Below are 15,121 nucleotides of genomic sequence, written 5' to 3'. Positions count from 1 at the left end.
TCTTTCTGACACAGAAGGTACCATGTTGTAAACACTTTGCACCTTGCTTTGTAAACCCAGTGTCTCAGAGATCATTTCGTTCATGTAGATCATTTCATCATTCATTCATGCGTCATTCCTTTCACATAGCTGCGTAGAATTTCATCCAACGATTGTTCCGTTAATCATGTAGCCAGTCCTTATTGAAGGAATTCGATGTTTCCCTGTCTTTGCTCTTTCGATTACGCTTGTACATATGTCACTTTATACCTCTGCCAAGTATTCTTTGTGATAAAGTACCTGTTTGAGGGATATATGGATTTGCAATTTGTCACCCTGTCCTGCATTGGCGTCGCAGCGATGTGTCTTCCCACCGTCGCTGTGGCCTCACGAACATGGTGGGAGAGAAAAGTTTTGGATCTTTTCCAGTCTCGTGGCTGAAATACAGATATCAGTTTTAGCTTCAGTTTCTATTTCCTTTATTATGAGTAAGCATAAGCATCTTTATATATATATATATATGTGTATATATATATATATCTCTCCTCTTCTGTGAATGTCTGTCTTTATCCTTTCTCATTCTTAGGTTACTTTTTAAAAAATCACCTATCCATTCTAGAAGCTTTTATAAGCTAGAAAGATTTAGCTCCCATCTGTGATGTCGAGTTGCTTATATGTTTTCCGAGTTTGTCACTTGCCTTTTGGTCCTGCCTGGGGTGGTAATCCTACACAGACGTTTTTGATCGACTGTGTCAGTCTTTTCTCTATGGGTTCTGGATTTTGAGTAATTGAAAAGCCCCAATCCATTCCTTACTTATAAGGGATTTTTCTTGTGTTTTCTTATAGTATTTTATGGATTTATTATTACATTTAAACCATTGGCCCCTTTTCAATTTATTCTGGCATTCGATACCAAGTGTGAATCCAACTTTATTTTTTTTTCTAGAGAGCTATCCAGTGGTCCCAACACCAATAACTGACTGGCCCTCTCCCCTCTCTGGTTTAGGACACTCTCTGGTTCTGTACAGTAAATCCCCTCCTGAATCTGTGTCTGTTCCTACGCCAGTGCTTTTACCATTGAGACATCATAATAGGTTTTAGTGTCTGGCAGACTCGGTCCTTCCCCATTGCTCTTCTATTTCAAAGTTTTCTTGGCTGGTCTTGTCTTTTTTTTTTTTTTTAATGAGCTTTAGAATAAGCTTGCAGTGTTGAGAAAAAAACTTACTGGTGTTTTTGTTAGAATCACTTTAAATTATAAATTTCCTGGGGTGGGGGGGCACTGATCATGATGCCTTTCTCTTCATTGAAGCCTGCCTTTTGTCTTTCAAAAGTGTATTCAAGTGTTTTCTTCGAGAGGCCCTTCCCATTTCCTGTCATCGTGTTTGTTACTATCATCAATGCAGTCTTTCATCTGCCACTTTTTCTCACCACTGGATTTTGGATTTTGGATTTTGGATTACCGTGTCAGTTTCCCACTAGACGGTAAACCAGGAGTTTTTTTTTTTTTTCCTGCTGCCAGGCAGTGTGAGTGGCAGTGAGCAGGAGCGAGTGTTACTTCTCTCAGTAACTCAGTAACCTGCCGAAGCGGGGTTTACTTAGAGAAGGCACTTCCTCTGCTGGGAGCTGATGTCCCCACAAAGCATATGCCAGGGGGGACCCAGAACTACTGATCTCTTTCTTTTCCTCCCACATTTGCTGAGCCCTGACGATGTGCCAAGCCTTGCTGGGTGCTTTGGGACACAGACTCCCCACCCAGCTCTGCCCACCCTCCCTGGCCAGGAACAGGTGCAGGTATGAGCTGAGGCTGGGAGATCAATGCTGATGCTGGCTCTGCTCCCATCACTGTCTAAGGCTGAGCAGACACCTGCACCCTCTTGAGCCTCAGCTCCCTGTCTGTTACAGTGGGCCGGAATACTAACACCTGTTAATACTTTGGGGCTTCCCTGGTGGCTCAGTGGCAAAGAATCCGCCTGTTAATTTGGGAGGTGCAAGTTTGATCCCTGGGTCGGGAAGATCCCCTGGAGAAGTAAATGGCAACCCGCTCCAGTTGGTGGGCCTCAGTCCACGGGGTTGCAAAGAGTCGGACATGACTTAACAAATGAACAACAGCAACAACAATTAATACTTTACAGGGATGTTGTAAAGCTTAACTGTGTGCTGTGTGGACAGTCCTCAGCACAGGGCCTGGCACAGAGGCTGTGCTCTGTCCACACTGGCTGGCAGAGAAGGCGCCCCGCCTGCTGCCCTGGGCGTGAGGACTCGGGCCTGCCCAGTCCAGGCCTCTTGAGTCAGCTGACGGGCCGTCCAACTCAGTCCTGGGTTGGGTCTTCTTTGAGCCAATCTCTGGGCCTCTCTGGTCTCAGTTTGGTTTTCTTCTTTTTAAAACTTTTCTGAGCTGCAGATCCTGTCTCTGTCCCAAACCTCTTTGTGGGGCAGGACAGGGTAAGAAGGATGATGGAGAAGGTCATCTCAGAAAGTACAAATGTGAGGCAGGAAACAATCTGGTTTTAATATTTGACGGGCAGACGTTAGCCCCACTTGTTGTGTGGCCAGCATCCAGATACCCTGCGCATTCGAGGTGCGACAGGGTCTGGTAGATCCTCGTCTCCCACCATGATTAGTTGAAACTTATCATTAATGACCGAGCTTGTGGTTGAGAGCAGTTCATGCTCTCTCCAGGGCCGTCTGGAGTCTTCTCGGGATCCAGTCTCCCACCAGCTGTGTGTCCTTGGGCACGTCACGTTCCCACTACTCACCTCCTGTTCCTCATCATACAGATGAGGAGGTGGCACTAGAGTGATCGCTGTGGCCTGCCCTTCCATGCCCTAATGTTCTGTGATTCCAGCGCAAATGAATCTGGGCCTCGTTAAGCTAAGCACGCCATGCTGATCTCTCAAGGAGATGGCTGTTTGGCGCTATCACAATTGTTAAAATAGAACAGGCTTCTGAATTGTAGCCAGAATATAATGAACCCCATCGCTGTAGAGCAGTGATGATGACGGGACCAGCCGTGTAGTGGGGTTTGTTGACGTGGCTGGCCCATTTGGCCCCATGTCCTCTGCAAGAAATATAAATGTGAGACTCTGGCAAAATAGTTTAGTGTGGCGCCCGAGGAACTTCCGAGGAAAGCCAGGTGTGAGTCACCGAGCTGGTTTCCCGTTCTCCCAGGCAGTCAGGGCCGATGCTCCAGCTTGAGTCTGCATTAGTTCAGTGGCTGGAACTTTCTTCCACATACCTGCCCAGGTTCCAGACTGGCAGAATCAGGAAGGGTGTTTGGGACCACGTAGTCGAAGGCCTCACTGTACAGATGGGGACTGCGATGACTGGAGGGCGAGCGCTTGCTCAGGACTGGCAGCTGATGGGCAGAGACCCGCAGACACTTCTGGGCCCCTCTTGGCTTCCCTGTGGCTGGGGTTGGGCTCCCCTAGGAGCCCCACCTTCCTTTGCGAGTCTGGCAGTGGCTCTCTCCCCCAGATTTCTCTGCCCACCTGTCTGGTTCACTCTCCTAGAAGGTGTGTTTGGCAGTGTCTCCACCCTTGTCATTAAGGACCATGTCTGATGGATGGGCTAAGGAGTTTGACCTTTATCTCAAGGGCAAGAGGGAACCATCAAAGGTGGCAATAGGAATAGAAGGGAAGTGGCATGTGAAGTGAAGTGAGGGGTTAGTCTCTCAGGCGTGTCCAACTCTTTGCAACCCCATGCTCCTCTGTCATGGGATTCTCCAGGCAAGAATACTGGAGTGGGTGGCCATTCCCTTCTCCAGGGGATCTTCCCAACCCAGGGATCGAATCCAGGTCTCCTGCATTGCCGGCAGATTCTTTATTGTCTGAACCATCAGGGAATCCCAGAGGCCAAGTATTGAGCCTTAAATATGGCAGGAATGGTGGTTGGTGGTGGTGGTGGGAAAATGGGAGGAAGATGGAGAAGTACAAAGGGCCTTGCCTTCAACCAAGGGCAGTCTTCCTGGATGAACCAGAAGGTTCTGAGCAAGGGAATGAACTGATCTTTGTTTTACAGGTGGAGTCACAGGGCGTGGTCACTGACCAGACCCGGAGGCGGGGGACAGTGAGGGGCCCGGGGGCCTGACGATGCCCAGGGCTCTGACTGCTTAGGTGGCAGAGGTGCAGGGTGGCTGTGGTCCGTCCCAAGTGGTCCTTAGGGATGGCACAGCCTCACTGCTTGGGGACTGCAGCGCCTGCTCTGGGTTCTGTCTGCCTCCTGTGTGTTCTCACCTTGGGCCCCCCATCACCCCCACCCCCCACCCACGGGGGTTGGAGTGACTGAGGCTAGCCCTGCATGCCAGGGGCTGGAGCGTGTAAGTGATCACAGAAGGACTATCTGTGCACATGTTCAATCACTACTTTTGCCTGAACCATGCCTTAGAGTTTATCCTATGGGCAAAGAAAGATGAGGGAGGAGGGGACAGGGAGTTTGTGGTTATGGCCCAGGACTTCCTCTTCCCATAACCTGGTCTTGCACTCACTTGTTCCTGCTTTGGAGTAAAGGAGGAGCCTGGAGGTACAAAAGGAATAAAAGATATGGCCCTTTCTCTTGAGGAGTTATAATTTAACTGAAGAGACAAGATGGAACAGGAAGCCGCTGGAAGCAGCACCATAGCTCAGTAGACCATACTGTGGAAAGGAAGCTTCAGAACTGGGAGTTTAGAGCAGGCCTCAGGTAATCTGGGACGACTTCCTGGAAGAGTTGGGCCTAGAAGGTGAGGGAGAATGGGGGCAAAAAGATCAAGACAGCAGAGAGAACTACAGGTGCGGAGGTGCAGAGGCAGGAATCCGGCCTCTAGGTCACCTCCCAGGCACTCAGCTGCTGGGTCTTCTGAGACCTTGGCACCACGCAGGGTGACAGAGGAACCTCTGGGGACTGGGCGGTGTGTCCCCAGCCCCAGCCGCTCTCCCCAGAGCCCCTCCCTGGGCTCCCGGAATGGACAGTCCAGGGAGGCCTCCCGGCTTCAGCCTCATTCTGAGTGTTTCGCCTGGCAGGCCCCGCGTTGGGCAGTGGATTCCCCAGCTGCAGATGGGATCTGGGCTCGGGGGGCTCTGTGTTTGTCCCAGGAGGCTCTGGAGGTTTGTCCCTGAGAGTCGATCAGGGGAGGGGCCAGTGCAGAAGGTGGAAGAGTTCTTGCTGGAGCTGCCCAGCCAGACCCAGAGGCCAGGGCAGGGCAGAGCCCGCAGCCTGGGTGCCGGACCACCCACTCCCTCAGCTGAGCTTCTCCCTGGGCCGCCTTCCTTCCCAGGGGGTGAGGAGGCCAAGCCCCGCCAGAGGAAGCCAGGCTCTGAACCCTCGCTTGGCAACTCAGTCACTCGGGGGTTAAATCTCCCACTAAGCTTCAGCCGCAGGCCGGTCCCTGGGAACCTGGGGGTGGGGAGAGCCAGCCCAAGAGAGGGGCACTTGCTGGTGGAGAGAAAGGAGCTCCGCCAGGGACCAGCCTCGTCCAGCCAGGAGGGGAGCTGAAGGGTTAACAAAAACCCGCGCTGTGCTGATAAAATGCCCCAAATGCCTGTCCTACCTCCAGTGGGGAGGGTGTCTGGCAAATGTCAACGATAAAAAATACATTTTAATGGCACATGATGCTGCCGCTACCGTGGGGCACGGCCGAAGGAAGAGGCTTTGGGGCCAAAACTACCGTGTGCTGGTCCCAGGGCTCCGGGCTGAGTGTCCCGGGCTCTTGGCCTCTCTCCCCAGGCACCCACAAGGGCTGGGGGGATGCCTGGGGCCTCCGGTCTTCCTCCGGCCTTGGTACTGTGAACTTCAGCCCATGACAGCGCTCCCCTGCCCAGGCTGTGGGCTGCCTGGGGTGGGTCTGAAGGCCGGGTGCATCAGGGTGTTCTCAGCCTCCGCTCTGCAAGTCCTCAAGGGACAGGCGCCCGCCCAGACCAGACAGATCAGAGTTCATCTTCCTCGGCGTCCCCCTCCCCCGTCCTGCAGACCCTGGGCTGAGAAGCGGCTTTCACTGCTGACAGTCATGAGAGGAGGGGCTGAGCGCCCACCATAGGGCAGGTCCCACATACGTGGGGAGGGGTGAGCTGGAAGAGGCAGCCCGCAGGGCTGAAGGCTGGGGCTCAGAGAAGCCCAGGTGTTGCCTGGGGTCACACAGTCAGTGGCACCTGGACTTTTGCCTGCATCTCAGTTCTGCCTACTAACACTGTGTCGAGTCACTGGTGGCCTTTAAATGGTTCCATCCCCCATTACTACAGTAAAGGGGCTGTCATCTGGGAGGCCCTGAGACCAGGCATTAGTGCTGAAGCAGACAGGCCAATGGGTGCCCCTGAGGTTAGTTTGGGGCCCAGGGGCCGGGTTCTTCACCCTGGGAGGTATTTGGACCCTTCTGGGCTCAACCCCCTGTGGTCAAACCCTGGAGCCTTGGGCGTTCAGGAGAAGGAAATCCAGCCCCGGGCGGCTGGACAAGGCTGAAGACAAGAGGGTGGGGACCTGGCGCTGACAAAATACCCTTCTCTTCCAGATCATCCTCAACTCCATGCACAAGTACCAGCCGCGGCTGCACATCGTGAAGGCCGACGAGAACAACGCTTTTGGCTCCAAAAACACAGCCTTCTGCACCCACGTGTTCCCAGAGACTTCCTTCATCTCTGTGACCTCCTACCAGAATCACAAGGTACAGTCCCACAACCGCCCCCAGCGCAGACACATTTCTGGGCCACGAGGGAGGCAGGCAGTGAAGCCCCGGTGCAAGATGGGCAGGGCAGTCGCTTCAGGAACCCGCTCAGTCTCCCGCAGAGCCATGAGAAATGAAAGACGTGCGGGGGAAGGAGACGAGGCTCCTGATCCCCAGCACAGGGTAGCTGTCTGTGGTCCATGCTGGGGACAGACAGAGATGGCAACTGGGAACACCGGGAGCGTGGAGCTTGCCTTGTGGCTTCACTGTGGGGCCCTTTTGTTCTGCAGTCTTCTCCCTGGTGGGATTCTGGGCCTGCAGAGAGTAGGGAAGGAGGGTGGGAGAGGAGCCCTTTGTTACTGCCAGCAGCGGGGGAGCAGGTGATTGAGCCATTCAGAAGCCCTTCCCCCCGGCACGCTCCTGGCACATCCTGGCCCACCTCCTGCCCCGGCCCGACCACCCCAGACTGTCTTCTGATCCCCGAATGGGCTATCCCATTTCCTCCTTGCCTGTGCCCAAGCTGCCCTTCCCTGAAGGCTTCTACACCTGTGTTGGGACTGGTTGGGTGTGGGGGAAAGATTTTAGGCAGAAGAGGGACAAGATTGTCCCTCTTGTGTCAGATTGTGTCAGACTGGCGTTTAGGACAGGCAGGCAGAACCTGATGTGGCAGTTGTGCAGGATGGGGAGATGTGGGTGGGAAGCTGTTACAGGCCCCAGGAGAGAGTGACGAGGGGCTGAATTCAGGAGCACAGGACATAGAATGGGGGTCTGCCGCTAGGAGAACGGGTAAGAGGTGCGGCGAGAACTTCAAGGCCGGGGAGGCTTCTGCAAGATGCCACTTCCCCAGATGCTGCCCGGGGTTCTGAATGTGCCTGTGGTTGGGGTGCGGGGCAGGGCCGGCCCAGGCCTCTCTCCCATGACTCCTCTGTGCCTCCTCTCCTGACAGATCACACAGCTGAAAATTGAGAACAACCCTTTCGCCAAGGGATTCCGGGGCAGTGACGACAGTGACCTGCGTGTGGCCCGGCTGCAGAGGTGGGGGCCGCCCCGCCCAGGGGGGCTGGGGCGGGTGGATGGAGTTCAGGCACATGAATGCGGGGACCCTCAGAGTATCTCCCCTCCCTTCCCGTCTCCGGCTGACTGTCTTTCCCTCACCTCCAGCAAAGAATACCCCGTGATCTCCAAAAGCATCGTGAGGCAGAGGCTCGTCTCCACCCAGCTGTCGTCCAAGCCTGACGTCAGCCCCCTGCACGGAGCTCACCAGGCGCTCCAGCACTACCAGTATGAGAACGGGGCTCACATGCAGTTTGCTGCGGCCGAGCCCCAGGACCTTCCCCTCAACACCTTCCCAGCCCAGAGGGACTCCAGCCTCTTCTACCACTGCCTGAAAAGACGAGGTAGCTCACTCCTGGTCTGGATGCCCCGGAGGGTCGGGATGGGGGTGACGCCCTCCCCACAAACACTCCCCACTGCACATGTGAGCATGCGGCCGTGCATGGATGTGGGTGCGCGTACACACTCACACACACACACACTGGTTGTTGTGGCCTGGGACAGCGAGCGTAAAGCGTTGGGGACCATGGTCAGGCTCAGTGCTTCTTGCTTTGCATGCAGAGAGCTTGTGGCCGGGGTGTCCCCTAGACAAGGATTTTAGGCAGAAGAGGGACAGAGATTGGCATTGAGGACAGGCATGTGGAACCTGCCACGACAGTCGTGTGGGATGGGGTGACGGGGAGTGGGTGAGGAGGACAGAGGCTGTTATAGGCGTCGGGGAGAGAGCGATGAGGGCGGAACTGAGCGCACAGCGGGCGGGGAGCAGAAGCTAGGATCGGAGGGTCTGCTACAAGCAGTCCCCAGTCCCAGCTGTCCCTTGGCAGCCGCTGCTTTGGGCACCTCCTTGGGGTGGGCAGAGGACAGAGTGAGCCAGGCACTGCCTCTGGGCATGGGGGAGGCGGAAGCATCCCAGTCCAGAATTTGTCATTTGTAGACGCGACCTCCACCCTGACCCTGGGAGTCCTGGCCGAGCTTGGAGTCCTGGCCAAGCTCAGTTTCCCCACCCCATCCCATCAGATCTCCAGAGGCTTCTTGAGAGTGGATGGGGGCTGTAGGGGGATGTAGACTGGGGGCCAGGAAAATAGGCCACGGACCTGTCCGTGCTGGCTTCTTTGTGAGGGAGAGGAGTTCGAGCCAAGAACTAGAAATCTGTGCCCTGGTACAAGGATTCAAGTTTGTCCTCTATAAAATACCAATGATTAGTATTACTGTGTCAGAAGTCCCCACAGGACCACTGAAATTCTCTTGGGAATGGGTTTAGGGACTTTGCTTGCTGCGCAGAATGTTCTTTCAGCCCAGCTCCTAGGGACCACCCTGGAAGACTCCTGAGTAGCCACTGCACCAGTCCTATTAGAACTAGTGACCTCAAACAAGGGCTGGCAAACTGTGGCCTTTGGACCAAATCTGGCCTGCAGTCCATTTTTGTTCTATCTGTGAGTCATACGAAATGGTTTTTATATTTCTAAGTAGTTGAAAAAAAAAATCAAAAGAAGACTCTTTCGTGATATATGAACATTCTATGAAATTCAAATTTTGGTATCTATAAATACAGTCTTGTTGGAACACAGCCATACACATTTATTTACCTATTGTCTATGGCCGATTTCCTGTTGAGAATCCCTAGGGAAGATAGAAGGACGGAGGCCAAGACAAGTAACTGGACAAGTGTTCTTAAATTTGTAGAGTGGGCTGCTGCCCAAGTGCTCAGGCCTGGGTTATCCCTGGGTCCCAGGGGTGGATGAGCTCGTCCAGAATCAAGCCTTCTTGCTTGAGGATGTTGAAAGATACACATCCATGGCCTGGAGCACTTAATGTCATCTTTCCCCCCAACAGCGTATATTAGCTTCGCCTTAGAAGTGCAAGTCACCTTTTACTTATTAACAGCTCTATTTCTTAATTGTGTAAACCCTGTTATGTTGGAATCTGCGTAATGACAATCTGATGGGACTTCTTTGAACATACATAGGGTTTACTTCCTCTTCTGAAAGCAACAGGAACGTGCCTGTGAGTAGCTTTGGCTTGCTGAGGCCTTCCTGGGAGCGGAGGATGGAGGCAGAAGCACTGTGGCTTTAATTTTCTGGCTAATTCAGACAGCTTGTAGCCTCTGGGCCTGGTGTGGCCTGGCAGTCGCTTGCACTTTCCTTGGCCAGGGTGGGCCTGGCCTAAGAATGCCAGTGCACATTAAAGCCTCTTACCGTCCCCAAGAGTTAGGGCGGCAAGGGATCAAAGGCATACGCTGCCTGGCTAAACACATCACTCAGTGTCCAGTGATGCGGTGTCCCCCGGTGGCCTTTGAGCGCAGTCCATGATCTGACCACTTCTGGGCTACTGCCACCTTATAAAAGCTGTCACTGATTAAAATGGTCTGGGAGTGCCATTGCAGCGTGGGGCACCCCCCTCCCACCAATGACAAGGATAGGCTGTCCTGGCATCCAGCTGGGGGTCGGGGAGGGGGTGTTCTGGGCCCTGGGCTGGTGGACCTGGCTCTTCCTGAGGTTTCTTTGTCTTCCAGCAGACAGTGCCCGCCACCTGGACTTACCCTGCAAGCGATCTTATCTGGAAGCACCCTCGGCGGTGGGGGAGGACCATTATTTCCGTTCTCCCCCGCCCTACGACCAGCAGATGCTGAGCCCCTCCTACTGCAGCGAGGTGACCCCACGAGAGGCCTGCATGTACTCAGGGTCGGGGCCCGAGATCGCGGGGGTGTCCGGGGTGGACGATTTGCCCCCGCCCCCGCTGAGCTGTAACATGTGGACGTCCGTGTCCCCTTACACGAGCTACAGCGTTCAGACCATGGAGACTGTGCCTTACCAGTCCTTCCCCACGCACTTCACCGCCACCACGATGATGCCCCGGCTGCCCACCATCTCCGCCCAGGGCTCCCAGCCGCCGGGCAACGCCCACTTCAGTGTCTACAATCAACTCTCCCAGTCTCAGGTCCGAGAGCGGGGCCCCAGCGCCTCCTTCCCCAGAGATCGCGCCCTCCCGGGCGCCGTGTGCGAGCGGAAGCCGCCCTCGCCGCACCTGAACGCGGCCAACGAGTTCCTCTACTCGCAGAGCTTCTCCTTGTCCCGGGAAGCCTCCTTACAATACCATTCAGGCATGGGGACCGTGGAGAACTGGACTGACGGATGACTCCCAGGTCCCCTCCGCAGCCCCTGGACCGTGTTAACCCAGTCTTAACCTCTGAGGGTTGGCCTGCTCCCTAACCAAGAAACCCAGCAAGGTATTTCAAAGGGTGGGGTGCAGTGTGCCCCCGGCGCGCCTGTATTTGGAGAGCACCTATCTTCTGACATACAACTGAGGCCCCGACAAAGCAAAAAGAAAAAACACACACTTATCTAAGAAGAGATTTTTGGCTGCAGGATTTGGATCCAGTCTTTTCTGACATCTCTTGACATGCCCTTGGGTGGGATGGGAGTGGAGTGTTCATGTGAGTCACTTAGAGGTTTTTATAATTTTCGATTAACTCAGGGGCCAGGTGGTGAAGTCTCTCTGGCAGGGCAAGTCGGGAGTAGGGGGGTTGGGGGAGGAGGATTCTCCTGACTGGGGAGGTGGGGCTCTCTGCCCATCTTGCAGAGTCCTGGCTCTTGAGAAAGGTGCTGAGCATCTTGTTCAGGGAGGAGGAGGCCCACTTCTTCGGCTTCCGGAGAGTCTGCGAGACTACCTGAGAGGTGGGCTCAGCTAAACCTCCAAGCCCGCTCGGAGAGGAGGGCTGACTGCTCGGTTAGTGGCCTGGAAATTGATCCCTGGAGCTCTGAGGTCTGAGGGACCACTTTTAGAGAGAGAATCATGGGCTAAGCACCAGTTGACAGATATTAAAACCCTGTTTTTTTTCTGAAAATTGTGAAAATGCAACCAATAACATCTCTGGCATCATTCAGGTTTTCTTATAAAGGACAGAGCCCTTCTGCCTTGGTCCCCAGCATACAGCCCTCACTCTGATGCGCCAGACTCTCTTCTCAGGCTCCGTCTGCGTCCTTCAATCGGCTGTTAGGAAATGCACTTGACCTGGTGGTGTCCCCAGGAGACCGTGCTACTCAGCACCTCCAGAGCCTGTTCTGCTCCTAGAAAACCCTCGCCTCTGGCGCCTGGAGCCCAACAGAAATAAAAACGAGAATTGAGAAACCATTCCTTTCTTCCAGTAAATTCAGCCAGTGAGCTCAGAGCAAGGATAACGCTTTTCCAGGAAGGTGGATCCCATGGTCCCGAGCCCAGCTCTTCAGCATTGAATGTCACCAGCCCATCCGTGGGGCTGGTGGGAACTCTGTAATCAAAATTTGGGAAATCACTAAACTCTTTGCATGCTGAATAGCTATTTATATATTATATAAAATAAATAAATAAATAAATAAAATATATAAATATATATATCTCACAAATGCAGGCCACATGTCAAATCCAGCTTTGCTTTTTTTTTTTTTAAACAAACGAATAAACTTAATAAAATGAACGTTGGAGAGGGTATTTGGAAAGACGTCTATTTAAATTTTTATTACACATTTGATGTTAAAAACAGAATGACTTAGATAAAACGTATAAATAAATATATATATATAAACACACACACAGTACAGATTACACTTTATTAGAAGACACATTAGCGAACGGGATATGAAACGTCAAGTGTTTTGTTATATAGCATGGACATTTTATTTTACATATTGGAACATAAAGCCATTTTACAACTGTGAAGTGTGTGGATGCTCTTTACTCCTGACTTGTCATTTCTTGGCTCTGCCACAGTCTCTGCTTCCCCTCTTCCTCATTGAGTTTCTCAAGGGCCAGGGGGAGCCCTTAGTGCCTCTGTGCATTTGTAACCTGGAGCCTCTGAGCTTAGAGGGAAGTAATTTAGGGCCAAGGGAGCAATCGTACCTTTGATCTCACGCTACTCCCCAGATGGTGGGTCAGGATTCCAGAGCCCATGAAAACCCCAGAAGGGCAGGGAGACAGTATACAAGAATCTGTCACCTTTGAGTAGTGGACCCACAACCTTGCAATGTGGGCGAAGTATGCTCACAGGTGGGGAGTTCTTGGTGGCATCTGTATGGCTACTTCAGACAAGGAACTGAAGAGCTGGTTGGAGTCAGAGCCTGCAGCTTCCTGGAACAACAGTCAATGTGTGCGCCCATCAACCCCCTGCACCTCACCCCCTAGAGGAGGAATTGAGGCTTGGCAGAGACCGTTGTTTGTCCAGTCCTCTGCCAAATCCTTGAAGTTTGGTCTTAAGATGGAGTAAAAAAAAGGAGACAAAATCCAGTCCAGGTTCACAGTCCTAAATGAGAAGAGAAACTGATGTCCGAAGGTGTATTGGGTCTCCCTCCTAACAACTCCTCACCTCTTTGGCTCCCTACCCTTCCTGGCTCCTTTTCCAAAACTGCTCACTGTCACCCACCATCTCCAGGAGGGAGTCAGGGAAGAGAAGACAAGGGTAAGGGGTACCCTGTAAATCCTTGTCCTCAGCAGGATTAAGATGAAATTTCCTGCTGGGTAGACATCAACCTTGTCTCCTATTTCCCCAGGGTCCTCCCCTGTGGCCTTGGGATTGTTCTCTGGCAGGACTTCTCCCTGCAGAAGGAAGCCAGGCTCCTTCTTCATTTTGCTGCTGTCTTCCCAGGTGGCTCAGTGGTAAAGGATCCACTGGTTAATGTAGGAGATACAGGTTCATTGCCTGGATTGGGAAGGTTCCCTGGAGGAGGAAATGGCAAACCACTCCAGTATTCTTGCCTAAAGAATCCCATGGACAGAGGAGCCTGGCGGGCTACAGTCCATAGGGTCGCAAAGAGTTGGACACACCTGAATGCACACATACACACCCACCTTGTTGGTCACAGAGAAAAACTTCACTGAACTTGGCCCAGAGGACAGGGAAGTGGGGGCTCTTCCTAACACACACCTGCTCTGCTCTTTTCTTTCTGGGTGCAGATGGCATTCTGGAATACTCCACACCTTCTAGAGGGCTGGGAGCTTGATGTGTGTTCCCAGGCTCTCTCCAGACACACAGTTGCCTGAGTTTGAGGTAAAGAAAGCCGCTTCTTAAGAGAGATTTTGTCTTCAGGCAGCCCGCAGCTTCCTACCAGCTTTTCTGGGAAGCATGAGGTCCGTGGACTTCCCCACCTGGGCAGGGCTAGAACAGGGCCTGCAGTGGGATTTGTGGAACTTTCCTGCCCCTTTGAATCAACAAGTCAATAAAAAGGGGGCACATGGGATCCCCTGGAACAAAGGGCACCATTCAGTAGCGCCAACAGGTCATACATCATCAGGCCAGAAACCTGCCACATGAAAAGTGGCTGCTGCGGCGGTGCCCTGCCTGGGAAGGGAAAAAAAAAAGAAAAAAAACGAACGTTCAACTGTGAGCCATAGGCAGGCAGGCTGCCCCCCCAACACCCTGCCCTGCCCCCGGTCAAACTCCCCCCAACTCCCAACAGGGCCCTGCTGTCAGCCCAGGGCCAGGCCCCAGGAGAAACTGGACCAGACTCCCGGCCTCAACTCAGCCATCCAGCTCCCGGCCAACAGCAGAAGAGCCTGGGATCACTGAAGGGAGAATGCAAAGATGAAGCTGGGTCAGGCTGACAAATTGTTAAAAAACCAAACCAACTTGCAGCCTCCGCTGGGCCTCAGGGGGTCAAGAGGCCTCGCCTCTTCCCACTAATGGAGCCTCCTGAAGGAGTAGCAGCCCCAACCATGCAGTGTCTTATCTTACAACATAAAATTAAAACCCACTTAAAAGGCCGGAGGGCATGTTAACATTCCCCCTGCTGTCTAATTGAAGTAGTTCCCAGCGCAAAGGATTTCACTTGAAAGATGTCTGCCTCCAAGCCAGGTTGCTCCTGCTTGGTGACCAGGGGGAGGGAATGGGGAAGGAGAGAGCTTCATTTCAAAGACTAGGCGGGAAAATCTGGGGTCCCGCGGGCCGAACTCCCCCACCCCCCGCACCCCGCCCCGCCTTACAGGCGACAGGTGGCAACAGCAAAGTTTTTTTTAATTTACAAATTCATTAGCAGAGATGTCAGCAGAGGCCAGACTCGTGACAAGAAACCCTGGTAATGATTCAAATATGGCCCCCAGCAAAACCTGGCAGTTCCCGAGGCCCAGAGATCTCTATTGGGTCCGCCCCCCGCCCTCCTATGCAAATACATTACAGGTCTCCAAGGCATACGGAATCAATCACGGACATCCTGTAAAGGTGATGAACTTGCACTGGCCATCCTGAGTAATGGGAACCAGTCAGCCCCAAAGCCGGCTGCGACTGAAAGCCAAGGTGACAGCTATTAAGCAATTGTGTGCAGAACAAAATGGCAAAGGGGCCGGGTAATCAATTCAGTTTCAATGGGCAACCCGAGCCACAGCCGCGTCTGTCGCAGCTGATTAGAGAGGGCCCCGCTGGAGCTTTCAGGGCGAGCCCATCAGAGATCAGAAACAGGCCCGGATGAAAAGGGAAAGAACCGTCTCCTGAGA

The 15,121-nt window shown here is 53.3% G+C and overlaps 1 protein-coding gene across 2 annotated transcripts in view; it reads left to right on the top strand.

Moving 5' to 3' along the window:
- The window catches only part of TBX4 (T-box 4), a 31,709-nt gene extending 19,351 nt beyond the window's left edge, over positions 1–12,358 (top strand). Inside the window, exons 5-8 of one of the 2 annotated variants that reach the window (XM_027518544.1) lie at positions 6,458–6,610; positions 7,557–7,645; positions 7,772–8,007; positions 10,176–12,358. In XM_027518544.1, coding sequence (XP_027374345.1) covers positions 6,458–6,610; positions 7,557–7,645; positions 7,772–8,007; positions 10,176–10,798 — 1,101 coding nt within the window. In that variant the 3' untranslated portion in view covers positions 10,799–12,358. The remainder of the gene's footprint in view (positions 1–6,457; positions 6,611–7,556; positions 7,646–7,771; positions 8,008–10,175) is intronic. The other variant, XM_027518545.1, reaches the window with a different exon arrangement.
- Positions 12,359–15,121: the final 2,763 nt, after the last annotated feature.

The sequence above is a fragment of the Bos indicus x Bos taurus genome, chromosome 19 (assembly GCF_003369695.1).
Source record: "Bos indicus x Bos taurus breed Angus x Brahman F1 hybrid chromosome 19, Bos_hybrid_MaternalHap_v2.0, whole genome shotgun sequence".
NCBI classification, from domain to species: Eukaryota; Metazoa; Chordata; class Mammalia; order Artiodactyla; family Bovidae; genus Bos; species Bos indicus x Bos taurus.
This window is presented reverse-complemented; position numbering and strand designations above follow the sequence as displayed.